General features: G+C 42.4%; 2 protein-coding genes across 9 annotated transcripts; one reads left to right on the forward strand and one right to left on the reverse strand.

The window, feature by feature from the left end:
- Nucleotides 1-209: 209 nt before the first annotated feature.
- znf362b (zinc finger protein 362b) lies at nucleotides 210-20,893 on the reverse strand. Of its 5 annotated transcripts, XM_064297905.1 has the most exons (10): nucleotides 20,784-20,893; nucleotides 20,541-20,658; nucleotides 14,464-14,530; nucleotides 10,508-10,754; nucleotides 9,846-9,971; nucleotides 9,052-9,379; nucleotides 4,534-4,758; nucleotides 4,138-4,216; nucleotides 3,357-3,515; nucleotides 210-2,812 (listed from the first exon to the last, which is right to left on the reverse strand). In XM_064297905.1, exons 3-10 carry the CDS (start codon nucleotides 14,524-14,526, stop codon nucleotides 2,696-2,698), a joined length of 1,344 nt encoding a protein of 447 aa, XP_064153975.1. In that variant the 5' UTR covers nucleotides 14,527-14,530; nucleotides 20,541-20,658; nucleotides 20,784-20,893; the 3' UTR covers nucleotides 210-2,695. The 5 variants fall into 5 exon arrangements, with proteins under 5 accessions (XP_064153975.1, XP_064153974.1, XP_064153976.1 ...); XM_064297904.1 differs by lacking the exon at nucleotides 20,784-20,893 and having other exon boundaries at nucleotides 20,541-20,681; XM_064297906.1 differs by lacking the exons at nucleotides 20,541-20,658; nucleotides 20,784-20,893 and adding an exon at nucleotides 19,895-19,995.
- LOC135233922 (uncharacterized) lies at nucleotides 20,143-27,302 on the forward strand. 4 transcript variants are annotated; one of them, XM_064297902.1, is made up of 4 exons: nucleotides 21,252-22,011; nucleotides 22,485-22,598; nucleotides 25,546-25,698; nucleotides 25,933-27,302. In XM_064297902.1, the coding sequence occupies exons 3-4, from the start codon at nucleotides 25,548-25,550 to the stop codon at nucleotides 27,081-27,083; spliced, it is 1,302 nt and encodes a 433-aa protein (XP_064153972.1). In that variant the 5' UTR covers nucleotides 21,252-22,011; nucleotides 22,485-22,598; nucleotides 25,546-25,547; the 3' UTR covers nucleotides 27,084-27,302. The 4 variants fall into 4 exon arrangements, with proteins under 4 accessions (XP_064153970.1, XP_064153972.1, XP_064153971.1 ...); XM_064297900.1 differs by lacking the exons at nucleotides 21,252-22,011; nucleotides 22,485-22,598 and adding an exon at nucleotides 20,143-20,273; XM_064297901.1 differs by lacking the exon at nucleotides 22,485-22,598.

The raw sequence follows: 27,302 nt of genomic DNA on the forward strand, positions 1-27,302 counted from the left end.
ATTCAAAAAGAACTACATTAAACAGCCTCCTCACAGACTGCGCACACAGATTCAACAAGCAAATTTGGTGGCGAGTGCTTCTGGATTATCCTTCTACATTTTAAATGTTTTTCCTCAACATTATATTTTATACATACAATAGACGACGCCGTATGACAAATGCATTCACATTTTATTCTAGGGTCATGCGAATAAATAAACTGAGACACTTATATCAGTTTGAATTTATTAAACAAGAAAAAAGATACAAAGCTTTTTATCATTTTATTTTTCGCTTGGTTTACACAAACGCAGCCTTCTCTTAAGATTAGGCTGCGTTTGCAGCCGAGTGAATCTTTATGTGATACCACAATACAAGACAAAGGAAAATTAATTTTAATAGCTAGACCTATATAATTATTTAATATAGAAAATGAGTTAACAGTTAAGTAATATATTGGCTATGTACAGGATATTCCATGCTAAGAAATGAAAATGCATACAGTACTTGATACAGAACACCAGTATGAAAATGAAAATAAAACGTGGCCATACAACAACAATAATTAAGGCTTAAATGTGTATAAAAATAACAAATCAAATATTAATATTTAGACAGAGTAAAGGATTTCAATAGTCAAGGTTTTGTTTTAATACATAAACAATGCATCTATATAGAATTTAATGAGAAATCCAAAACAAGAATTCTCTGTTAAAATTCCTTAAAATATAAGAAGGGCATAAAGTACATTTGTAACATAGATGTACAGTTCACCATTTACTCCATAAAGGGAGACGGCAAAGGTGACGAGGCAGGATATGTTGTAGTTGGCATTAGGATTTTGAGTCCAGAAAATAGCCAGACAGCTTATTTTATTTTTAATTAGAAAAGCTATTTTGACATGTAAACATGCCGAGGTTCTGTCCCTATAGTTGACCCTATATATTTCTTCTGCCATACAATGCATGCATGTAACACTGAAACCTGGAGACAATAAACAGCACATTACTTATCAAATTTTCATCATTCACAGCAATGTTAATATTGTTAGACTTGACAATTTTTGTTTCCAGGTTTCACAAAATTTGTTGTACACATTGCATCTTATAAGCATAGGAAAGTTTAGCAAATTTTGTGAAAATAGGCTTTCGTGAAGTTGCAGCAGTGAATGCCAGGGAAACACATTAGCGTTACGTTTCAAAATGACTTGCTTTTCAAATAATCATTTCAAGTGATAATTCAGTTTTCTTTTAAAATGATTTAAAAATAAATGTTGTAATTCCACACATTCTGTACGATGAAAAGAATACTTTGATGAAAAGAACACAAACCAACACCATGTAATGTAACACCTAAATGGAGGGTAATGTTATATGACATTAAAGCTACAAAGATGTATAATAAATGTAATTATTTTTCAATTACTTCTGAACTACATTTGATTTATGTGCCTCTTTGGAGCAATTCATGTTCTCCAATGTTAACGCATTTTAAATGTCTTTCAACATATTCTTACTGCTGAACAGGATAAAACACTAATGGTTCAGCGGTCACAGGAAGAGAAAAGGAAAGGGTTTGAGATCGAGACAGGCAAGAAACACACCACACAGTGGGGAAAATCAAAGCTACACAAAGAATAGTACTTACGGTAAAATTCCAAGAGTAAATAACGGTAACCACCTGGAATGTAAATACTGACCGATATCTTTCATGTTGCACCTGTTTTCTTGCAGCTTATCTTGTAAATGTCACAATTAGTATTGTCACGCTAATATACTTGACAGGACCATTGTCACCTACTGGAATGGCTCCAGAGTAATTATGAATTGAAGTTAAATGAAGTTAAATCCTGCACACAACTGGATGCTACCTTTTGTCTGAAAACAACTACATTATTTTTCAGAGGCCAATAATACAAGAAAATAATGAAAGATGATTTGATGAAGTGACTGACATCTTGGGGAAAAAAATGCCGACAGGCTCTCTCATAGAGACAAGGTATTAACATCCACAGATGCTAAAGGTATGTCTGCTGTCTAGAAAAACCTCCATAGCTATATGTCATTTTTCTCAAAAACTATTATAGGACATTTACTGAAGAAATGCTTCTCTACATTGTCTTCACAGAAACAGCATGTCAGGAAAAATATTAGCTAATAATATTATATATAATATATATATGTAATTACATTGTGATGTAGACTCGTCTTATAAGTACTGGGCTGTGAAATAACTTTACAAACTGGCAATATATCTTAAGGGGTGATTAAAGATTTTGACCATGAAAGATTTTGATTCTCAGCATAACAAAGTATTCTTATGTAAACAATTAAACAATTGAATAACTGAAGGAAGGAGGGACACAAGAGTCCTCAAATGCAATACCTATGGTCAAAATTCTTAGCTGCCTTAAGCAATGCCTTTATATTTTCAGTCTTAAAAAAAGACCAAAAACCTTTTTGGGCCAATACTACAAGGCCTGAAAGTGCTATAAAATAATCTTTGGCTGTCCCATCCAAACCTCTCATTCACGAAAACTAAAATGGGACAAAAAAAAATCTTTTTGATAAAGTACAAATATAATCTGGCACATTTTTAAAAACCTGCACAAGGGACTAAACCAACCAAACAAACAAACAAACAGCAATTGGTATTTGGGCTTCTGAAATGGAAAAGAGAGCTAATGGTGTTATGGCAATAGGGGAGGGTGCATTTTTAAATGAGGGAGATCCTTATGGGGATTGTGGGGGACTCCGTTCTCTGTGGGGAACGATGACTCACGAGGTGCTCCACCACCGTGTGTTTGGACATGTGCTTCATAAGGTATGTCTCCTGCAAAAAGAGAATGAATCGGCAGTGAACTACCAGCTCAATGAATTCACTTTGCACTTTCAAATGGCAAAACCCCCTCCATTGTTAAGGCACACACACACAACTGAAATGACACCCGCACTCAATTATACCAAAACGCCTCAGTTATCAGCAGACCAATTGTGAGCTTTAACACCAGTGAAAGTAAAAGGAGAGATGTGGAAAGGGGGTAATACCATCCATACACCAAGTCCACATTTTATGGTGTGTATGCCATGTTTGATTCCACTTTTAAAAAAAATCTGAATTATCTTCCTGTTTTTCCTTATCTTTAATTTCTGGATTTCCTTTTCCTCATCTTTAACACCTAGGTACAGCAAAAGGCTATTTTCAGGCCTCTGGGATTTGTGTCCAGCCAAAGAACTGCTGCTGGTTGCCATGATGCACTCCAGTGTGGAGTCCAATACTTCACTCCCCCTCCCTGCTCCTCCTCCTCCCTTCCTGCCTCCCTCCACCCTCCTCCTCCCACCTCCCTCCTCCTCCCTCCCCCAGGGCAGGTACTCACGGAGGTGTACGCCCTGCCGCACATGCTGCAGCAGTAGGCTTTAGCGTTCTTGATGGCGTGCGCAGAGAGGTGTATTTGCAGCGAGGCGGCGTCCGAGTACGCGCGGAAGCAATTCGAACACTTATACGGCTTGTCCTTGTTGTGCTGCCTCTGGTGAGACTTAAAAAAAAGGAGGGAAAGAGTTTAAGAGTTCACATCTATTCAGGTTATGCACACACTTCCTCGCATCCCTCTCATTTCAACACAGATTCAAGAGAAAAGTAGCGTTAGAATGTTTTTCCATGGACGCTAGATTGGACAAGAGGCAAATCCAAAAAGGCTTTTAAACTGTTTTGTAAAAATGGCCTTGAACACCTGGTAACCTGAAAAGATGCCAGCAAAAGCATCAAACACACAGGTCTTTATTGGAAGTTCATAGAAAAATGATCAATTATCAATCACAGCACCTGAGCTAGAGAATGACTACGGACTACTGGGCGGCAGTGTAGCACAGTGGGTAAGGAACTGGGCTCGTAACCAAAAGTTCACAGGTTCAATTCCTGGGTAGGACACTGCCGTTTCACTCTTGAGCAAGGTACTTAACCTGCATTGCTTCAGTATATATATCCAGCTGTATAAATGGATGCAATGTAAATGCTATGTAAAAGTTGTGTAAGTCGCTCTGGATAAGAGCGTCTGCTAAATGCCTGTAATGTAATGTAATATAATGACAGTGAAATTAATAAAATCAAAATGGTTCCCCAGTCCATTCCCCCCCGCCTCTGGTCCCCCTGGCACCCACCTGAAGGTTGGAGAGCTGTGTGAAGGCTTTTTCACATCCAGGGTGAGCACATTTATATGGCCGGTCACCAGTGTGAATTCTTTATTTATTATAGGGCAGGGAAAAACAAAGCAGGAAACAGAAATCATTTCGGTACATTTTCATCACAGTTTTTATGAATGCATTGTGACAAACATGATCTCAAATGAGCCTCTCAAATAAATCAATTTTTCCAATTCAAGCGTTACAGTAGACTGTAAATCACGTTACACTGAAAATAAATTCGTTTTACAAATTATATGTGGTAAGTGCACAGGGATGAGTTTTTTTCCCCCCTCTTCATGATTGAATGACTGGCAGGTTGAAACAGGGAGGGGTTTGAAAAGAGGAGTGGCCAGTTTGTCATGGTGAACTAACCTGGTGTGCTGCTGCAGGTGAGACAGCTGGCGGAAGGACTTCTCGCAGTAGGAGCAGTGGTAGGGTTTGACCCCCAGGTGTATGCGCAGGTGCTGAGCTAGATAAGAGGCGTTGGCGAAGGACTTGGAGCAGTGGGGGCACTTGTGCGGTTTGGCCTCTGTGTGAGACTTGGAGTGAATCTGCATCTCTGACTTGGTGAAGAAGGTCAGCGGGCACACCTTACACCTGTACAATACACAAACACATACTTTACACCTGTACAATACACACAAATGCCTTACATCTGTACAATACACATACACACTTTACACCTGTACAATACACACACACGCCTTACACCTGTACAATACACACACACACTTTACACCTGTACAATACACACAAATGCCTTACACCTGTACAATACACATACATATACACACTTTACACCTGTACAATACACACACACACTTTACACCTGTACAATACACACAAATGCCTTACATCTGTACAATACACAAACACACACTTTACACCTGTACAATACACACAAATGCCTTACATCTGTACAATACACATACACACTTTACACCTGTACAATACACACACATGCCTTACACCTGTACAATACACATACACACTTTACACCTGTACAATACACACACACGCCTTACACCTGTACAATACACATACACACTTTACACCTGTACAATACACACAAATGCCTTACACCTGTACAATACACATACATATACACATCTTACACCTGTACAATACACACACACACACACACACACCTTACACCTGTACAATACACACACACACACACACCTTACACCTGTACAATAAACATACATACACCTTACATCTGTACAATACACATACATACTTTAAACCTGTACAGCACACACACACCTTATACCTGTACAGCACAATACACACAACATACACCTGTACAATACACATACATACCTTAAACCTGTACAGCACACACACACACACCTTATACCTGTACAGCACAATACACACACACACCATACACCGTTACAATACACATACATACCTTACACCTGTACAATACACATACATACACACACTTTACACCTGTACAATACACACATCTTTGACCTGTACAATATATACACTCCAGGGCAAAAAAATGGGCCAAGCCCAAAATGGCAAAATATTAAGCTTTTAATGGTCTTAGCAACAAAGACCTCCGGTGCCACCATTTGCTCAGTCAGTGCATGTGTCTCTAATCCACGCGAACTATTCTCCACCTTCTCTTCCCTCCTCATTCCTCCTCCACCCCCACCTCCCTCTTCCCTCTCCGCAGATGACTTTCTGGCCGCCTTTGAAGGAAAGGTGGCTACAATCCGGAACTCCTTCGCCCATACAGTGAGCCCCCCAACCCCCCGGGACAAACCCACAGCCACACTGACCTCCTTTGAAATGCTGGAGGACTCCGATGTATTACAACTCATCACCTCTCATCGTGCAACCACCAGCTTGTACAGATGATTCAGAATGCCGCTGCCCGACTCATCTACAACCTCCCCAAATTCTCCCACGTCACTCCTCTGCTGCGATCACTTCACTGGCTACCGGTCGCCGCCAGGATCTGGTTCAAAGTCCTGACCCTTGCCTACACTGCTGCCAACAGGACAGCCCCCATCTACTTGCAGGACAGACTCAATTCTATGTGCCTGCTCGACCACTCCGCTCTGCAGCAGCAGGGCACCTTGTAACCCCTCCCACCCGCCCAAAGGGATCACAGAGCTTCTCCACCCTAGCTCCCCAGTGGTGGAACGAACTCCTCGTCCCTCTCCGAACCTCCCCCTCACTACCCATCTTCCGCCGTGGCCTGAAGACTCATCTCTTCAGACTATACCTAGACTAACCACCACCACGCTGTATATTTCACTTTTTTATTTAAAAAAAGAAAAGGAAAAAAAACACCCATCCCAACACCTCTTGGTAATTTGTATTTGTCCTAATACTGTAGCTTATTCTTCTGCCTAGTTGGCTTTGCAGATGTTAGGCCAGAATAGTGTTCACTGTTCTCGGCTAGAAATAGCTGTACAAAATAAGTATTGTACCTTACTGAACCCGTGTTTAGCAGTTGTCTACGACCATGAAATGCACTTTTGTACGTCGCTTTGGATAAAAGCGTCTGCCAAATGAATGTAATGTTTACTTTTGCTGCAGTGAGCAAATTCACTTGTACAGTCGACAAATTAACATAATGTAAAATAAGAGTGATGTTTTGTATTTGTTTGCATATCATTTGCATGCCATGACTTCCTGCTGTCTGTGACCTATCAACATCATCAGAGTCTGGATATCTTATATTCAGGTTGTCCTACAAACTATACAAAAACTCTCTGCATTGGATCTCTATGGGAATTGGGGGGTGGGACTAGATTCAGCTGTAAATTATGCTGATATAGTATGGAACACATTTGTTGGCTAAATGGCTTTAAGTCTTTAAGGGTCCAAGGTATCAAATGAGCCTCAAACCACCGTGCTGCTGCCAGATATGCAGTAGAATCAGAATCAGAATCAGAATCGTATTTTAATGCCAAGTACGTTTACACATACGAGGAATTTGTTTTGGTCAACACACCGAGGCAGCCATCTGCGGCGCCAGATGAGAACAGGAGGAAGGAGGAGGAAAAAAACAGTCCTTTCAATGAAACGAGAGGGCACTCGTTTCATTGAAACGAAGAAAAACCTCAGCACATAGCAACATCATGAAAACATTACAAACATTACAAACATTACAACAAAACTCGAAGACTTGCACATGTGGTAGGGGGTAGGGTGTCGGGGAGGGGAAGTGTCGCAGCACAGACACTGGGGGGAGCGCGCAGCCGCTCAGGCGCATCGCATCAACCCTCAGCAGACTGCATTGCAACGGGGGAGGGAGGGGGGGTGGGAGCCAAGAAGGCGTTGAGTAGGAGGTGGTGTGTGTGTTATCTTCATGTGCGTGTGTGTGTAAGTCCATGGACTTCATCTCCACCACAGTCTCAACATTGTCTCTGCCGTCTGATACTGATGACGAGGACACGGCCGTTGCCGTGGAGACGACCTCGAAGAGTCCTGATCCAGAGACAAAGTTCCATAGAAGCAGGGAGGTGGGGGCAGGGCCGAGCATCTGTCTGCATAACAATCCAGGAGAGTGGAGAGATATCAGCCTTCCAAGGCCGATGTGGGGGAGCCAATGAGGATAAGGATTGTTTTGGGTTCAGGCAGACTTCTGCATTTTTCGTCTACCTTTAGTCCTGTGGTTCTCTCAGCGTTGTTCCAATAATCCGAATTAGTGGCCCATTTCAGTGAGCCGAACCGACAACTTCTCCAAGTTGGTATCCGTCATGCGAATTTGCGATCCAATCGCATCCAGTTTGCGATTGAGCTCGCAAATCGCTTGAGTCTGAGTGTTGACAGCCCTGCCCATTCCCTCAATGGCGGGCAGCTTCCCAATTAGTGCTGCCGACGCCTTTGGCACTTTGCGATAAATCAGGATGCTGCCAGCTCCAAACAGCAGAAAGCCTGTTATCATAATTCCAATCAAGTAAACGTCTTCAACATCCTCCCAATCAAGTAAACGTCTTCAACATCCTCAACGGAAAGGATCGACAGGCACACGACCCTCCACTCCTTCCAGGAGTCCATCGTGTATCCGGCTGCAAACGTTCCGTCAGGGCAAGAGGGCTCTCCCTGACCCGTTCTTCTTGTCGAGAAAATACTATCAATTGCGTTGAGAGACCAGTTGATCAGATCCATGCTTTTAGTTTTCGGAGAGAAATGCAGAGAGAGGCTCCGGATAGTTCAGACAGACAGAGCACAAGACAAGAGAGCAGCAAGCAGGGGCAGATAAGGGTAGGGAGGGAGCAGAGGAAAAAGCGTCCGCCTTTGTTGAGAGCAGGAAGAGAAGGACAAGCATGGTTTCTCCTGAATATTTTTTCCATTGAGTTCAAAAGGAAAATGAATCAGGAGAAACAATGCTTGTAGTATCTACTGTATATCTGGCAGCAGCACAGTGGTTTGAGGCACATTTGATACCTTGGACCCTTGACACATGTACAATACATACACACCTTGCACTTATACAAAACACATTCACTCAACTTACACCTGTACAATACACACACACACTTTACACCTGTTCAATAGAAAAACACTTCACACGTGCAATATATACTCCCTTTACACCTATACAATACACACACACGCACACATACTCTTTACCACTGTACAATGTAAACACACTTCACACATGTCCAATATATACTCTCTTTACACCTATAAAGCGCACACACACCCACACAATCCGCAAACACGATTTACACCGGAATTGGAAACAGGGCTACACAACTCACCAATATATGATTTACACTTGCACAAAACGTACGCACACACACTAAGCATAACTTCATTATACAAAATGTAATGAGCAATTATGAGAAGACTAATATTACTTCAAATAAAATCATAAGTAGTGAAACGAGCCCGTTGTTCTCTGTAGCCGTGACTGACCTGTAGGTTTTTCCCTCTTTGGCTGTGATGGTGATTCCGGACTGGTCATGGCCAGAGGCCAGGATAGGGTAGGGAACCACCAGCAGGGGGCCAGACGTGTTCTCCGCCTTGATTTTCTTACGCCCCCGTTCCATCTTTGGAGGTGGCCCCAAAAGCCCCGACAGACCCCCGCTCCTAATTTGCTCCATACTGGGGGCACTGGCCAATCCTGAGACGATGTTTGGAGATGGGGCGCCACCCAGCCGGTTTTGGCTGCCGGAGGTGGGCGTGGTGGGGGTGATGGCGTCCGAGGCGCCGGGGTTCATCGAGCGGGACGACAGGGCCAGACCTGCGGGGCACAGGCAGGGCGGGCAACAGGGTTCCCACACAAACGTCTTCTATAACTCCAAAGGCCAAGTTTTAACACAGTTCAGAGGAATGTGATTGGCGCTAAAGCTAGAAGACAGCCTATCGATTAAGAGCTGGAGTAACTCCATTTCATGTTTAAATCTGCAGAATAAACTTTGGGCCTTTCAAGTGACTCCCCCTACAGCTGTTCTGATACAGGTAAAGAACGTTGTGGTACTACAGCTCTTAATTCCATTATTTACAGCATGTAAAATTCTATTGAAATTACTGCACTTCTGAATAAAGCATGCTATTAATTAAAATGTTTCCCTTTCCTCAGTTCCCTCCTGGCTTATCTTTGGTACAAATCTGTCACAAAAATGTGTGTTTTCATTATTATAGCAGGAAATGGCACTCAGGCTTTTCATAAAAATCAAGTGCCATGGCAAAGAACGGAGGATATTTACCGGAAAGGTGGTTTGATCTAGAAGGGTGGTCGATTATTTGACGCAGACGCCAGTCCTCCCACAACCCCTTAGCCTTTACCGCCGACTTGTCATCCAGATTCATGTTGACGTCACCAAGAATGTGGCCTATCAGGGATGCGCAGAAAGAAAACTGACATTCACAGCAAATACCAGCCAGCAAAGGAAATGGACAAAACTGGAAGTTGTGGAGAAGGGAGAAAATGTTTCCAGCTTAGGGGCCTATGAGTTTACAGACACAGACAGCACCCAAAGCTCCCATCCACAGACAAAAACTGCACTGATGGGAACTAACAATCAGAAATGCAAGTATCTCACCACCAAAGGGAGAGGTATCAACCATGCAAAAAACACAACTGCAAAAACACAAGCATCCACCAGAGAAAATTGTTTGAATCAATTCTGTGAAATTCTCATTTAAAACCTAAGCCATGGATGAAGTTTATCTGATTTTTCTGGTGCATCACTAGTCCCTGTGTGTGTCTGTGTGTGAGAGTGCATGTGAATGTATGCGTGTGTGCGCGTTTGTGTGTGAATGCAAGCGTGCACGTGCGCGCGTCTGCGTTTGTGAGTGTGTGTGTGTACGTGCGTGCGTATGTGTGTGTGTGCAGGTGTCTCTCTCCGATATTGGAGCGGTACGCTACCTGCCACCATGCTGGACGCGGGCCGGGCGTGCAGGGCGATGTCGGGCTGGGACGGGCTGTGTGAATGGAGTCCAGACACCTGCTGCAGTTTGGGGATGGACATCACCTGCTGCCCACTCTCCGAGGGCGACGGGCTCATCAGCAGGGGCTGCTGGGAGTGCACCGTGGTGGGGGGCAGGTGCGGGGGCCGAATCTTCTCCGCCATCAGCTGCTCTTTGATCTTGTTAATCAGCACCAGGTTATCCAGCTGCAAGAGTCCAGAACAGTGTCCAATTTAATGAGGCGACTCCAGCGGGGTCAAGTCTGTTAAGACCGGGTCAGAAAGCACAAACTCTACTGCTTTTCAAAGACCCAGCGAACAACTGTGACTGTACGATATTCCCAAACTGAGACCAGGATTGATGGAACGTGCACAAGAAGTAATACATTTGCAGTTCAATGTTTTCAGGCAGACCTGGGTAAAATAAAGACTCCTCATGCGATTATTGCTTAAAGGCAGAAGTATCTGAAGGTATGTGTGCCATTACCCTTGTCATGCGTACTCCTGTACAAAATACTGCAGAAAGGAAAGTTTCCCCCAATTCCCATGTTACCCTGCCACACACCGACATGGCCAGTTTTCCTTCTTTTTTTAACAAGCGCCCTTGGAGGGTTCATTGCCTTTTCTGTGGTTTGGGATAATTTGCTGAATAACATCATAATGGAAGCTGTGCACTTGGACATGATTCAATATTGCAACAAAATAAATTAATAAAATGCCTAGAGAGTAAGCAAAATTTTGTTTGCCAAAATCAATTCAAAAAATAAAATAAATAAAAATAAATTAATAATAATCTTTAGAAATATTAAAATAAGCTTCACGACATATAATGGATGAAACGGTACACGCTGTCTTGGCAACGACATTTGTAAACTCACATTTACCAAAATCTGCTTGCATGACTAAACACACTGCTCACAGCAAGCCTCTAAATGCCCCTCTCCACACACCCTTATCTTGAGTAACATGCCTAGCTGCTGAATGCCCTCCTTGGAGCAGTACTCCCTGTGGGGAAGGCAGCTATGCCAAATCTATTTTTAAAACTAAAGGGGAAAAAATGATTCTGTGGGCCAGATGAACCAAAACATGCAAAAGAAGGAAACTGTTGATTTAGTGTATTCAGTGTTTGAAATAAGGTCTCTGAGACTGTGAAGTATGAACATTATTAATATATATATATATACTTCATAAGTATGAATAGACAGTTCCCCTGAATCTCATATCAAAAGAAACTGGCACACATAATTACAGGCTCCCCACACTTGGCTCTGCCATATAAACTTATGCGTTACATTTTCCCATGCTTTAAGTCAGTGTACCGAGTCTATGAATAATGACCATCCACACATTCCTTGCTACAGTCTGCTGGCTCAGACCTACTCAGCGGCATCCCTCTGGCGTGTTTATTCCCTCACGGTGCTGTACTGTGACCCTTTGCAGACGGCGGAGGAGAACAATTCTCTGCTCCAAAACACACACAAAAAAAGATGTCACAGTCTCACAGTGATTCATCCCAGGGCCTCTACTGCGCTGCTCTACTGCTTGTTGTAAGAAAGCTTTGCCGTCACAGGAGGTGACTTGTAAAGAGTGGTGGAGACTTGTGACACAGCCATATCTCCATAATGAAAAATAAGCCATAGCCTATATGCTCCCTTCAAGTAGTCTTTTAATAAAGGCATGAAAGTTGACATGTAGAAGGTACCATTTTATGTTTTATTCTACAGTTAGAGTGGGTAAAAACCCCTGAATGATTAAATCATTACCCGTCATAGTACGTCATAATATATTCCAAGCACTCGGTATTCAGTGTTCTTTCGAATATGTGCGTTCTTGCCTCCCTCTAGTGGCCAGAACAAACATTACACCAGCTAGAAGTACTGTAGTAAGACTGAAACTCTTTCTGAAATCGCCATTTAAGCATTTCACCTGTTGAACTGATTCTGAAAAGGCTTGCAGAATACAGAGAACAACTAAAGCCGTCGAAAGAATTTCGATCATATTTACTGCTATATTGTCAGGTAGGCCTATTGTTAAGAGGAGTTGCCGCTGGCTTCAAGTTAGATTTGAACAAAGATTCTGAAACAAAACTTAGGTTTCAAATACTTTGCTGCATACGTGTGTGTGTGTGTGTGTGTGTGAGAGAAAGTTGGTTTTCCTCTACCCCAAGTTTGGAATTGCCAAAAGTGATTCAGAATTTACTGTTGATCCAACCCCCACTTACCCCACTCCCCCCAGAGAAGTGCAGCTCAGGCACACAGAGTTCTGAGGAGGCAACTATTTTCCACACCACAGGCCACCAACAGCAGAGAAAACGCATGCTGGAGAAGCAAAGCTCTCCCGGAAACAAGCGGCTTGTGTGTTGGCGTCCGACACACTGGAGGAGAAAGTCAAGCAGCAGTAAGTCAAGGAGCCATAGCCACTCTTTCAAACAAAAAAAAACTTTAAAACTGTGACCCGCTGTCTTTAAAGTCCTAGTCAGTCAGCTTATGACAGTCAAGTCTCAAAACGCTGATGTGTCAGCAGTATGGGCCCAAACTCCGCTCCAGTGTCAATCAAAAGCAGGCCAAAAATCACACGCGAGTTCCAAGAATGACCACAAAAAAAAACCAAAAAAATTCAGATAACAGATAATGATTTTCCCCTATTCAAATTGCTATGCAGCTTTCATCTTATAAAGAAACCACAACCACTGCATCTATCGTACGCTTCGCTACCTGGTTCTCACTGCTTCTCACAACAAAGTCTACTTTACAAAAAAAATGTCTTTGTCCCATTGCTGATTCCCACAGACAGTACGCTATGCCTTTCTAAAAGCAAAATTTAGTGTGTATCACACGTGTAGCGGCAATTTCCTTAATTATAATCAAATGTTCGGGTAAATGAGTTGGTAGCATGGCATGCTCCAATTAACTAAGTCAAGCTTCAAAGGTCTTTGTAGTAAGGGCATCACCAGCCTGAGTGTCCTGACCTAGTTTAACTTCCTCCTCTTGTCTGTATTCGGTCCCACAGTTACTGCAGGAGCTGCTGCCACAGAAGAGGCATGGCACATGCATGGCACTCCCTTCAGGATACAGCAGAGGGCGCCGTGCCACACCGTCACAGAGGTGAAAAGTGGACATGTGACCATAATTTAGGATTCAGGCAGTGTCCAGGACCTGGGGACCCCCCCCAATATTAACACACTAAATCACCACCTGCCCCTTCACAATACATAAGGGTTTCCCAAAAAGCTGTGACCTGGCACATTCTGGAGCGTGAATTGAAAATAAATTGGTTTCCACATTCTGGAGCGTGGAAAGTGGGGGGAAAAAAATTACAAGAGACCTGATGGGTAACAGGCTTCAGGTGTTTGGAGTTTCACCTGTTTAAGGAACATGGAAATGTTGAAGGCAAATTGTGTTAATATGGCACCTTGAATTAATTTACACAGTGAATAGGACCAAAAGCAACAGGAGATTACTTTCTATATTAAAGCTGATTTGGAAATCCTTTCCATGATTCACCTGTATAAATTATCAAAATAAAAACTACTACACCCATTTCACCCTCCATAATTATACAGTATGTGATTGTGTGTGCGCATGTGTACATAATTTAAAATGTGATTAACCGGATAGTAAATTGATGCCAGGAATCGGTTCCTGAGGGACCAAGACAGCCCTCAGTGCAAAGGAGGAGATGATTCTGACCCCAAACATGCGAGTCAAATGCAGGACTGAGAAGGCAGTTTGGGTGCGGTGCAGCATCCAGATGAGTGCGACAGCGAGCCCAAAAACAGAGAGCTGCGACCAACCCCAACCCACCCTCCTCCCCTCCCCTCCTCTCCCTGGGACACAAGAAGCGCTGCAGCCGCGATGACTGTCAAGCTTTCATTTGTCAGACGGATAAAAACCTGAGCGATGGTGGACGTTCTTACCTGGCCAGGCATGGATGGAGGTGGTGGCCAGAAATAGGGGTTATTAAACCGAGGCTCGGCCATCCTCCTGAGACAAAACAAACAAGGATTATACAGTACTCAGTCATGGAGGGGGTGCGCGGGTGTAGCCGCAAGCTGAAATGTTGTCGGCTTAGCTCTCTCTCGGATTGAGGGCTTTCTTCATCCTGCTGCTGCAGCGCATTGGCTAATTCCATCCCCCCGCCCCCCCCTACCCCCCACCCCTCAAAACTTTAACTTTGTTAAAAGCTCTGTTTTTCTTGGCGCGGGGATCCCAGATTCCATTGCACGGTAAAGGAAAAGCAAAGCACAGACTGGGACCTCTTTACTGTAGTTTAGCAGACAGGCCTCATTTCATGAGAGCAAAGTAAGAGGCATTCAATGACAATAAAACAATTCAATTTCAACTGCTTCAAGCAGCCTAAAAAAACAAAAACATTTCAGAAATATTCCAATGAGAAATGCTATATACTGATGCACAGAACCACAACACTCTTTGGAGCGGTGCCTCTTTAAGAAACATGACCCATAGTATGGGTGGAGGCAATTCAGTAAATTAATTAAAATGACTATTTCCAGTTTTCAGTTGTATTGCACATTCATCCAATTTCAAGGGTGGACCTCTTTCCATGTTATGACCCCTGTACACAGGGGGAAATCATTGTTACACAACAAATACGAACACAGGACATGTATGAGGGAACAATAAGTGTCAATCACATTTCTACCTGGAGTTCATTCTTAAGCAGCTGGCCATATTTCACCAAGTTCACCAAGGCACGCTGAATACAGTTCAATAAGAAGCTTGTATGTTACAGTAAGCGCTAAGGCTGTCAAAAGTGCCATGAAATTGAGTTCGATATATCTTAATTAAGTCGAATTCATTGTAATCACAAATAATGCTTAGTGTCGCAATATCACGTGACGCCTCAATGGCTGCCAGTATTTTCACAAGCGGCAGTAGAATAAGACATCGGTGAACTTTCACTAGTACTACATCTGGGCCTCATTATAAACGTATTAGTAAACTTTGTGGACGCGAAAATCCCTCAAAGTAGTGATTAAATTCACATGACTCGATTGACCGTGAACGGTTGTGCTCCAGTCAGTTTCACTCGCGTATGCACGCAGTCTTAAATGAGCCCTGAGTTTATAGCAATGCCAAGATAAGCACTTCCGGATAATGCCAACGCATTTTAATCAATAATAGGAAATGATGTATAGGAAATTCAACGTATCCCGTACTAAAAAAATACTTACTAGTTGGTTTGTTAATTCTTCATCATCAATTTGATCAAATTCGAACAGAAAGGAACATAGCTACATGGGAATTATTAGCTAAACTGTTAGCTGACATGATCTGTTGAACGAAGTGAAAAAAGAGACTGGATCGCGAGGCTAGCTGACCAGTAACGTTAGGTGTCCATGGAGCTGAAAGTATCACGGTTATTGGCAAGGAAAACCAGACGATCCACTTGCTCTGGATCCAGGGCAGAACGTTTTTTGTTGACAGAGGAAGTAACGTTAGCACAGGAAATGAACTTTGCGTGCATGAACATGATTCGCCGCATGAAATTAAAGCCTGTATATTCATGTTAATTACAAAACGCGGGATCCAAAACTAATATTTGAATTCTCAAATTTAGGTTCGAACTTAAAAAAAAGAATTTCAAATAGTTTTCGAACTTAGAATATTTTTGACAGCCCTAGTAAGCGCAGCATCACACATTCAAACAAAACATTTTTCCCCACCGCAAAACAAATCGCCCTCACATTTTTTTTTTTTTTTTTTTTGCCCCTTCATCACAGAAACAGGGACATCCCCAACCGCTCAAGCATACATCTTCTGACCGCATACGACACGCTAAACGTTTCTGAGGCAAGCAGAGCGCAAAACCACGAGAAAAACGTGGCTTTAAAGTTTCCCTCTGCTTGATACAGCAGAACCTTTTCACAGAAGGTGCTGTGAGTCACCATGTCTCACTGGAGACGGAAATGACCGAGAGATTGTTGTTTTCTTTTCTTAACTCGCAGTAAGACTGGTTTCCAAGTTTTTCAAACCTCACCACTCCATTCTTCACACACAGAGGGAATTCTTGCATTAAAAACCTTTATTTTTTAATTAAAAAGCTATTCATTAATTTTTCTGCATAGATAAGATTGTTCAAAAATACTGTTGCCAAGAATCTGCTTTAGTTTGTTCCCTAACGAGTCAAAGAAGTTGAAGGTCACTGATAGATGGTCAGAGTGGTGTTTCAAACACAGGCTTACGGGCCACCTTACCTGGGAGACACAGGTTAAGTTAAGTGCCAGCCCGTATCTTTTGCTACAACTGAACAGTGGGATCACGTGTCTGTCAACCCAAAATATTTCACACTGTAATCCCGTCAGAACTGTGGAGCTCCCTGGTATCGCTCAAAACACAATTCACCAAACAAAACAAAGCAGTCCAGTTTAAACGGGCTGACCACAGCAGCTGACCCAAAGACAGGCAACGGATGAAGGGAACAGGGAGAGATTAGAATGGAGGAGAGTGTGTGTGTGTGTGTGTGTATGTGTGCGCGTGTGAAGATTCTGGCCACAGATAGACGTGGACTCCCACTCAGGAAGACATTTCCACAGGAGGGCTGTGTGAAATATCCAGACTAACACCAGAGGCTCCTGGGGAACGAAAATAACACCAGACTGCACATTAAAAAAGTGCAATATCCCTGCACTAGTCAAAATGTCTGACAAATACAAATCTTGACTTGACTGCAGTCACCTTTTTCCAAACACGGAAGCATTCTGAAAGAAACAATTTTTTTTTTAAAGAGAGAAAGGTGGCCATTATTACCCCCAAAAGCAGAATATGACCCCTCCAAGTATGACACTGAAATCTTAGCTCATCTGCATTAACTCCAGTACCGCTTCTCTAAACACTTACAGCTACATTGCAGCTACCCTGTTATCTAAAGAAAGAACTGTGGTATATGGAACACAATGTACAATCATGTCAAAAACGCAGAGTGCCCTGTACACTCATTTTGGCACAAAAATCTAGATCAGTAATGTCACCCTAAAGAAGAACAAAGAGGTCTTTTCGGAACACATCAGCGTTCCTGCCTCTGTTTTAATCACCAGTAAAAACCACATCAAGACCTGCTTGGTTTATGCAAAGCACATCCCCCCCCCCCACCCCCACCCCCCCCACCCCAATATTGAAAATGGATCGTTTAAAAGTGTTAGATTGCTTCGGGGCTGTGGTTGAACGCTTCAGGGCAGGAGACGCATTGCAGTGCAGTCAACACGTGTCCCACCCATCCTCTTTCTTAGAGGAATGTACAGTATACTACACACTTGTTACAGCAGCGATTAAGCAAGTGTCAGGAGGCATGTTGTTCATGCTCTAGTGCTGATCCTTGAGCAGATTTTGAAAGGCGGAGCACGGAGCAGTTTGTAACATTACCCAACATCATCAACCAAAACCGTCCAATCAAACCTACCCCTCCAACCACTCAGCACCGCCTCAAAAAACAATTAGCCAATATTTATTTTCCCTGATGTCTTTCAGAAGCAGCACACCAACGATTAAAGCATCCATGATCAAAGGCAAGGGTATGAAACCAAACTTGTTTGCTTTGCCAATTACTTGTGAGAAGAAAAAGAAAAACAAGACCAGGTCAAAACCTAGTATGGTGTAACTTCATAACTCGGCCAACCAATGGTGTAACTTCATCACTCAGTCACTCATTCACAGACATTCGTGTTTATAGGGCTGGGTCCCACTGTTGCGGTCCAGCCAAAAAAAAAAAAAAAACACACAAGGCTTCAAAAAGTGAAAAGGCAGGTTGTCATCTTAAAAAAAAAAATAAAAAAAAAACCAAAAGAAATCAAAAGGGAAAACAAAGGAAAACAAAGCCCTCCAGTTTGGACAAGAGAGGACACTGAGTCCCCCCCAGAGGCTGGACATAATGTTCCTATGTCTGTGTTAAGACCGTGATGTATCTTTTTCATATATTTAGTTTCATATGCCAAGAAAGGTAGTTTGTGTTTTTTGTGTGAAGTGAAATGCATATATTTCAACTTACAGACCAAAGACCATGACCAATAACAGCTGCCGTGGGCCTTCTTGCAAAGGCAACCAGACTGATACAAGAGATACATTTCTCCACAAAAACACAAGAAAATAACGAGTAATCGTCAGTGACACAATTCAGCTGGAATAAGTTGTTTTACCTTTGCTTAAAAAAATAAATTAAAAAAAAACAGAGGAGGCCCTACTTTTTGAAACAAATCACCTGCGCATGAAGAAAACAACACTGGTGAAGCATTGGCATTAAAAAACGAAACGTCAGAAGCACCCACACAAAGAACAAAATGTAAAACAATGGGCCTTGTTATCTTTAGATCAGAATCGGTTCCACAGTAACCAGACACTCTACTACACTCTATTGGGGAAAAACTAAAATAACAATACGAAGGAGGCCTGTTTCACGATTAAACAAAATATTATTTCGTTAAAATAAGCAGAATGTAAACCATCTTTATCGGCCAAAATGTAAAGAACAGAGCATCCAGTTTCACGAATAAGGAAAACAGTGATCAAAAATGTGAAGTTATATTTGAGCTGATCGTGCTATAGGCTAAATTTGTTGGACAATTCCCATAACCATTTTGGTGCACGTCCTCAGTTTTCCCATTTATTTGTTCAGCGCAGCCCATATGCAAATATTCTTTACCAGTGACATTTTCCCAAACATGGCTGCATTTAACAACAAACATAGATATATTGACAAACTTCTAAACTGATTAACTTTTCCCAGAAGGTTCTGTATCCACTTCCATGAGCCCGAATTTAAATATATTTCCACCTACAACCGGATTACCAAGCAAGGAGCAACATGTCCCGATTGCCGTGCCGTTTTACCTTCAGAGTAATGCATTGCATTCTGAGCCATTCTACCTTTTCTTCCAGGCAAGTCTAGTCTGCAGGAAACGCACGCGCAATTCATTGTAGCCTATTCAGTAGCTAAAGAAACGTACAGTAACAAAATGGGGTCGTAATTCCATTCTATAACAGCATACACGGATTGTATGTATACCACATACGTTCAAAAAAAAGGAACGGGACATAGCCTAAATTTGAAGAGCTGAATGCGCGAGCGCATATTTCCTTGTACGCTCTGAGCAAAATTACAGCGCATATGATCTCTGCTTATGTTCACAAAATAACGTCAGCAATATACCTTATAAAAATAAGGTGATTATTTCATTATACATTCAAATTGATTTTTCTATGCAAAATCTCACACTTTAAAACTTAAACAAAAGTTGCCCAACTTTTGATTATATTCTACCGGGCTTGCTGCCGGGTTCATACGTTTGTTTCACATTTATAGTTTACTTGTTAACGTGTAAAATTCTTACACACCAAAAGCAATTCGTTCGTTGTCGGCGAAACTCTAATCCCCCTCGGTGCCTCTCTCCAGCGCCTCTCCCACATTCTCAGACAGTTTTATTAAAATTTTCAGACAAAAGAAAAACAAAAATGGCAGCCTCTCTTTATTTTTATAAGGACAGGACGCCATATTCTGCAGACCCCAAATTTAGTCACATTTCGTTTTTTTTAAACCAAAAGATAAATAGAGGTGATTGTAAATGCCACCAGTGTATTTGCATTAAGTGCTCGAATGATTGTTTACGAAGAATTGCAGGTTTGAATAGCCCGGCTCAAAAAAAAAAAAAAAAAAAAAAAAAAAAACTAGACACTTCCTACAACAATCATGCCTTGCAGAATTGCGCTGCATTTGGTAAGACGCTGGATTTTCGCTAAATTCACTATCAAATAAGCCACCGTCGAGCATTTTCTTCTTTCATTATACGTACCACACATTGTAAAATATTTCACAATAGCATACATTGGTTTCCTTTTACAAACATGCGCTTGCTTTAGTGATTTCTCTGATTTGCAACTTTTTAGGGACTCAAATGACCGAAACAACTCATTTAAATCAAACAAAGTGCCGCGAATCTAGCAGAAGTTGCTTTAAAAAATAAATGACGAATTGCATACAGACCTGGTGCCCCGATTGCAGATTTTTCTCGCAAAAATATATTAAAAAGGTTGATGTTCTTTCTGCCTGCCTTCTGCTTGAGTTCAGACCTTCCGGGTCGCCTACTGTTCACTTCTGGGTTCTGCAGGCAGACATATGATTTCATTACCGTCTTTATTTACCGTGGTTCGCCTGAAAAAGATTACATATTCCAAACAAGTGAAAGAATGCCGTTTTAAATTTTATTAGAAAAAGAAAGTCTCTAACCTTTCCTATTTGTGTTCGCGTGCATATGTTAAGCGTATCAACATCACACACTGATTCCAACCAATAGCCAGTGGGCTACGGCACGTAGGCTACTGTGACGAGAAACTATATGCTATTTTATGCCTGTTCGGATTGTGCTTCAACCGGGGATATAGGCTATGTCACAGACTATATATTTACCATCTTGAGTAGACAATGCTACAAATCATGGCGATTTGTTTTCACAATTTTGTTTTCTTTGATTCGATGTAGCAAACAATTTTAAAACAGTTCCGTCTCTTTTGGAAAAAGTAAAATTAGCCTATGTGTGCAAAATTACTGTGAATCGCTATTTAGTAGCCTATCTCAGATGTATCGCGTGTGTGCGTGTGAAATAAATAGTAGTTTAGGCTATTACTTTGTAATGAAATCTCAAACAGGCGAATCTTTCTTTTTTAAATGCCCCAGTCAGCTAGTCGAGAATCTGAAATGTTGGCCATTCCCCTCATGAAATAAGCATTTTTTTTTAGAGAAGGTTTTATATGTGGTTGGTCATCAAAATCTTTTATTTCGTCAGTTTAACTTAAATCGTCGGAAGTCTTGTTAAATCGTGTACGGTCACCAATAAATCACCGCTCTACTATATCATATTGATTTAACCTAGGCTACTGAGATATGGCACAAGTAACAAGAGTGAATTAAACGATTTCAAAAATTCACTATCTTTTGTTAGTACAGATGTGTAGATAGGCTACAGTTTTAAACAGCAGATGGCAGTAGGCCTAGGCCTAGCCAATTTGTTAGAAAATTCCTGTTGACATGTCATTATGAAAATGAAAAAAAAAAGTTCAAAAGCCACCGCATTTGATATTTGTCACTGTTAAAAACTATCTGGATTGGTGTTTAGGTACGTACTGTTATATAATAAGATCATTAACTGTCAATACAAATCTACCCGCACTTGTCACTTTCTGCCTATTCTCAACAAAGAAGTAGGCCTACGTTTGTGGATAATCGCAGGTGTGTCAACGTCTCCCGTCTAGAGCGGTACGTTGCCAAACGAGTTGGTCCACGATTGAAACAGCCCCGGACATATGCAAATTAGCGTTCACATACACAGGTGAGGAGTGAGGGGCGAGGGGTCGGGACACGCCCGAAAAGATGAAAGGAAACACCACGAGAGCAGGGTGAAAATAAGAGTGAAAAGTGTTGACTCATTCAGAAGAGCTGCAGGTTCCCGTGTGGACAGGTAAGGTTCAGTTTGCCTTAGATTCGCTTGTCTATTTCACTGCTGTTCTTAATTTTTTCGTTCACGAGTGCGGTTTTACTGGTTCTGTACATGACGCGCAATGAATAAGCCAAAGAAATAAAGTGCTGACAGAGGTCTCTCTCTCTCTCTCTCTCTCGACAATTATTCATAATTTGTATATGCTATCATATATGATATTGGATGGTGATAGTATTATTACTCGTGTTGATGTTTTGTATATTGTTCTTATGATTTATTTGAAATCATAATATATTTTGTAGATTCAGTGCAGACTTGGTGAGCTATGGGTACTTTTTCTTTTGCATGTGCCAAAAAACCACATCCTGTAATTATGTTGATGCCATTTGACAGCCTAAAAAGGTTTGTGGATGTAGCTGTAAACTGTTGGTCTTTTTTTAATTTATTTTATTTTTTATTTTTGCATTATTCAAAGATTATTTTTACTTCCCCAGGTAGTCCAGATACTTCTCCCCCCCAAGAGAGTACTTACTTCCTCAGATAAATGTGAATGTTTTAAAACCCCACAAGTCCCATTTAACAACATTAATGTCTACAACAACTTTAAGGTACAGTAATGTTATAGTCAGATAATCATAATATCCTCTTTGTCAATATTTGTGGAATAAAAACATAGTTACATTATTATTAAATTATGGAGCAGATTAACAATTGCATGAAAATGGTAATATATCTGGTGTCATGTACAATCAGTATACCGCAGCTACATTGTTATGTCAATTCAACAATTACAAATACTTCTGAGTGTGCCTATGTACTTTCTTAATCTGAAATGTAAAAAGGCCAAGAGTGTTTTTCCCCACTGTGCTAAGCAAAACCTTGTGTGCAGTATATTAAACAGGTTTCAGTGAACTTCCGGGTTTAGGAAATGTAGGATAATTTAAAATGTCAGAACTGTCAACAGGGCATCAGTGCAATAAAAGGAAGGCAGTGATTACACAGAATGCAGAGTACACTTTCAGGTGCAAGATGCTGAGGTCACACACAATTCCAGTAAGAGCCAGTCAGGAATTCTACAGAAAAAGAAGCAACTGTGAGTGTTTGACCAAGAGGATTTTATAGGATCTTTGGAAAAATTGAAACATTTGGGGGCAGGCGGGGGGTTGCTAAAAAAGTTTCTCATTCCGCCACCATCACCAAACACTTAATTGAATTTGCGGTTAGATTTCTTTTTTTATTTATTTAGAAATTTAGGCAAAGTGAGAAACCACTTGGATTACACACTGCCCAATCCTACTACAAGATGAGCCCATTAGTTAGCACAGCTGACCTTAAATAGGCCCACAATTAGCCTCACCTGAGAACATTCCTGAGCAATACACACCACGTACTCTCTGTTCATGAATAATGCAACCTAAACATTATTATAAAGTTTTGTAAATTAAATTAAATGGATTTTACCTCAGCCATCAGTAGATTTTTAGCATACTGCATTAAATGTGTTCGAGAGGAGAATTGGGTTGAAACTGTATAAACTATTTTACATATAGTCCATATTTTCGAATATATACTGTACAACTGGACCTAAAAACCCTGTAACAGGATGAATATGGTATATGCCTTTAGTGTATCAGCCTTAAATGTGTATATAAAATAATCATGTAAAGAATCAGATCATTGAAGATCTGCTATCCTCCTGGGATTATGCTATCCTCCTGGTATTGCAGTGGGTAGAAGTGCAACCTTTAAGAGTGATCATTTGCTCTGATACAAATTCAGTACTAATAAGTATGAGGTATTTTAAATCCAGATGTGGACAGCAGATTAAGATTTGGACACAAAAGACTAAACACATCTTTACAATTATTGAAAAAAAAAAACAAAAAAAAAAAACAGTTATTTTAGGAAGAGAGAAAGATTTTTATGAAGAATTACAAAGGGGTAGAATGAAGGGAATATGTTTCACTACACTTGTCAGCCAGTATTCTGGAAATTAAGTTTTCAATAGTGTATCCACCTATTTGAAAGAAAGGATTATTTCATCAGATCTAGATGCCGATCCACTTCAGTTCAGTAGGTGGTGGTAATGCTCAGCGAAATGATGGCCACTTGCCAGTAAAAAGCCACTACCAACCAAACAACCAATGACATGAAAATATTACAAAAGAACTTACCACACATATCCACACGCATTACTCAACACGCGCAAAGGTGGTCCTCTTCCTTATTACGGCGGCTGCCGCTCGTTCACTGCGCCCAACAGCAGACTAAAAGATGGGATGGTTAAACAAAACTGACTGCATGCTTGTGTGGAAGGAGCCACGCTGAGAACCGCAGGTGGGACTGACTGCTACCGAAAATTAATCTTGAATATGGTTTATATATAATTTATATTGTAATGTTCTCGAGCCGTTTGTGCATTTAAAAAAAAAAAATAGGTCAGAGTCTGGAATCTGGTTCCAGATGTGTTTGCAATTCAACAGATTTTCTAGGTCTAGTGCCGTTGTAGCCGGTAAACCACTGTGGCCTAAATGGCACAAAGTAAATGTAAAGTGAGTAAATGCATATGTGATGTAATAAGCTGCCATGCTCTGTCCAGCTCCTCAAAGGACACAGTACCATTCTATGGAACAGCACAGTAGGGTGTGCAAAGGAGTTTGCACCAGATTGTAGGCGTACTTCCTGATTTCTCAAAATTCACTGTTGCAGTAACTTTGGCTCAAGTTCTGCAGAAAATGTTAGGGTGTGTGTGCATGCATGCCTGATGACTGTGGATGGACATTCATTATTTTTTTGAAACTCTAAATATTCCAGGTTATTAGGCTGGACTGTAATTTTTTTTGACTTTACCTACCTTTAATCAAAAAGACATACTATCTGTGATATACCGTCCTTTAGATATGCATAAATACACATACTGTATTTATATTAAGATTGTTTAATAGAAGCACCTCTATGCTCCAAAGAAGAAAAAGAACATTTTAAATAAAGACATAAATATGTGAAAGGGCATTTTGGACTGGAATGACATGTTGAGTGTATTGGCTATTGGTAACTGCCAAAAGAATTTATTAAAAAAAAGTACCATACAGTGCCCTCCAAAAGTATGGGGTCAGTAGAGTGAATTGTGTATACTTAAGGCATTTGGATTTTAGATCAGATGATGAATTTCAGACCGAAGTACATTCAATCGGCTTTTATTTCATGCTATTTTACCACATCTGTGTTTTACCATTTTACAAAAACAACTGTTTTTGTGTTGTGATCCCCATTTTCAGCTTCTATAGAATGGTAAAACATATACACATGTAAATATCATGACATAAGAGCAGATCGTCTCTCAAATCCAAATGCCTTGGGTATATTGCAAAAATAACACAGTTCACTCCACAGCTACCATACTTTTGGAGGCCACTGTAGTTGACTGTTTGGTGGAAGTACAGGCAGGCCGTGACTGACAGTAGACAGTAAAATGCAGTTTGTTTAATATCCTGTGATGTCTTCATACCTTCCTTTCAGTCCTTCTCAATTCCGTTCTCTCCCCCTCTTTTTCAGTTATGGATTTTGGGGTTCTGGAGGCAGCAGTGACTCTGGGCTTGTTGAAGATCATCTGCAGTCTTTTGTGTTTTCCTGCTCTCAGAGGCCCCTTCAATCCCGTGGGCTTTTGTTGTAGCTGTCTGCTGATCTTCACCGATCTCCTCGTCACAGGTGAGGGCTGAGGTGGGATGATGTCTCGCTCTCTCTGTTGTTTCTCTCTCTCTCTCTCACTCGCTCTCAGTCTTTCAGCTGGGTGGCGAAATGTGACCATGTTTGATTGTGTGTGGTTGGGTGGGTGTACTAAAAAACTATAGAAAGTCAGTATCTCTCTCTCTCTCTCTGTTGTATTTCTGTGACCACATCCGTCTGAGCGTGTTGTAACCTCTCTCTCTCTGTTGTGTTCAGCCTTCCTCACTTTTCTGTGGTTGGCTAAGCCCTGGCAACCTCATTCCTGGGCGTCCAGTGATGTCATCGTCCCCCGTCTCCTGCTGTTCCTGGACCACACCTATGGGGCAGCGATGCTGCTGACCGCACCTCTCATTGTCGTGGATACAGCCTGCAGGCTGTGGTGGCCATTGGAGAGTGAGAAGTGGGGTGAGGGGGGTGTCCATGCGGGTGACCCCGTTCCTCTGAACTCTGAGTGCCCGCAGGATTGCAGCACGGGGGCGAGCTGCGATTCAGAGACGGGGGCGGAGGGGGCGGGGCACGGACAGAGCGGCTCGCTCATGCACCTGCCTGGCTTCCTGTGCAGCCTGCTGGTCTGGAGCTTCTGCGGCTGCAGTGGGGAGCGGGACTGGAGCGCAGAGGGACGGCTGGTGGGAGCCTGCCTGCAGGCCGGTGGCTCGCTCTCCTCCTGCCTCCCCGACCTGCTCACCGTAGCGCTGCAGACGCTGGGAAGTCCGTCTCGACCCCTGGCCACCTTCGCCCTCTCCCTGGTCCTGGCTTTGACCATGGGGGTGCTCAGAGGAGGGTGGGGCCAGGGAGGCCCCCGCGCTCAGACGGACAAGCGCAAAGAGGACACGGACACCCCCGATGCAGGACCAGTGGGGCTGGCGGTCCCTGCGTCCGTCCGCCATGGCGTAAAGACTCACGCTGCACACACTGCCTACACCTCCTCTGGTGTGGCTGTCCACAGCAGGGCAGAGGACGGGCACACGCTGCCAACATCGCCAACAATGCTCACCAGCGCAGGCCACTGTTTACCGCCGCACAGCGACGGCAGGCAGGGACCATGCGGCAAGAGCGAGGCCGCAGCCCTGTCCTGCCGGGGCGCCCCACACGGTTACGTACTCCTCGCGATCCCCGAGATGGGCACACGGCTCTCGAGCGCGCCACGCTGCTCAGCTTGCTCCGCTGCCAGTCCGCACGGTCAGCCGCACCCCTGCGGCGGGGGCCGGCGAGGGGGGCGGGACCAAGGAAGCGTGCTGTTCGGGCTGGTCTGTACCGCACTGCTCTGCCTGTTTCCCCCGACGATGGCCATTAACGGCATGCTGATCAGGAGCGTGGAGAGGCTCGCAGAGTGGAGCCTGAGACGCGTCCTGCCCGCGTCGCGCTGAGAACAAAGCGCTGAAGACTGAGGGGAAGACAAAAGAGACAGAATAAAGGATGACAGCACACGAGCACGGATGCGGAGACGGGGTGGTTGTTAATTCAGTTTTGACAGGGTGTGGGTGGATGACAGCCTTACAGTCCAGAAGCAGGGAGGGCTGATGTTAAATGTGGGTAAACACACAAGTGTCTTATTTACACATGGCAATAAAAAGACATGCTCAAAA

This window comes from Anguilla rostrata, chromosome 11 (assembly GCF_018555375.3).
Source record: "Anguilla rostrata isolate EN2019 chromosome 11, ASM1855537v3, whole genome shotgun sequence".
Lineage (NCBI taxonomy): Eukaryota > Metazoa > Chordata > Actinopteri > Anguilliformes > Anguillidae > Anguilla > Anguilla rostrata.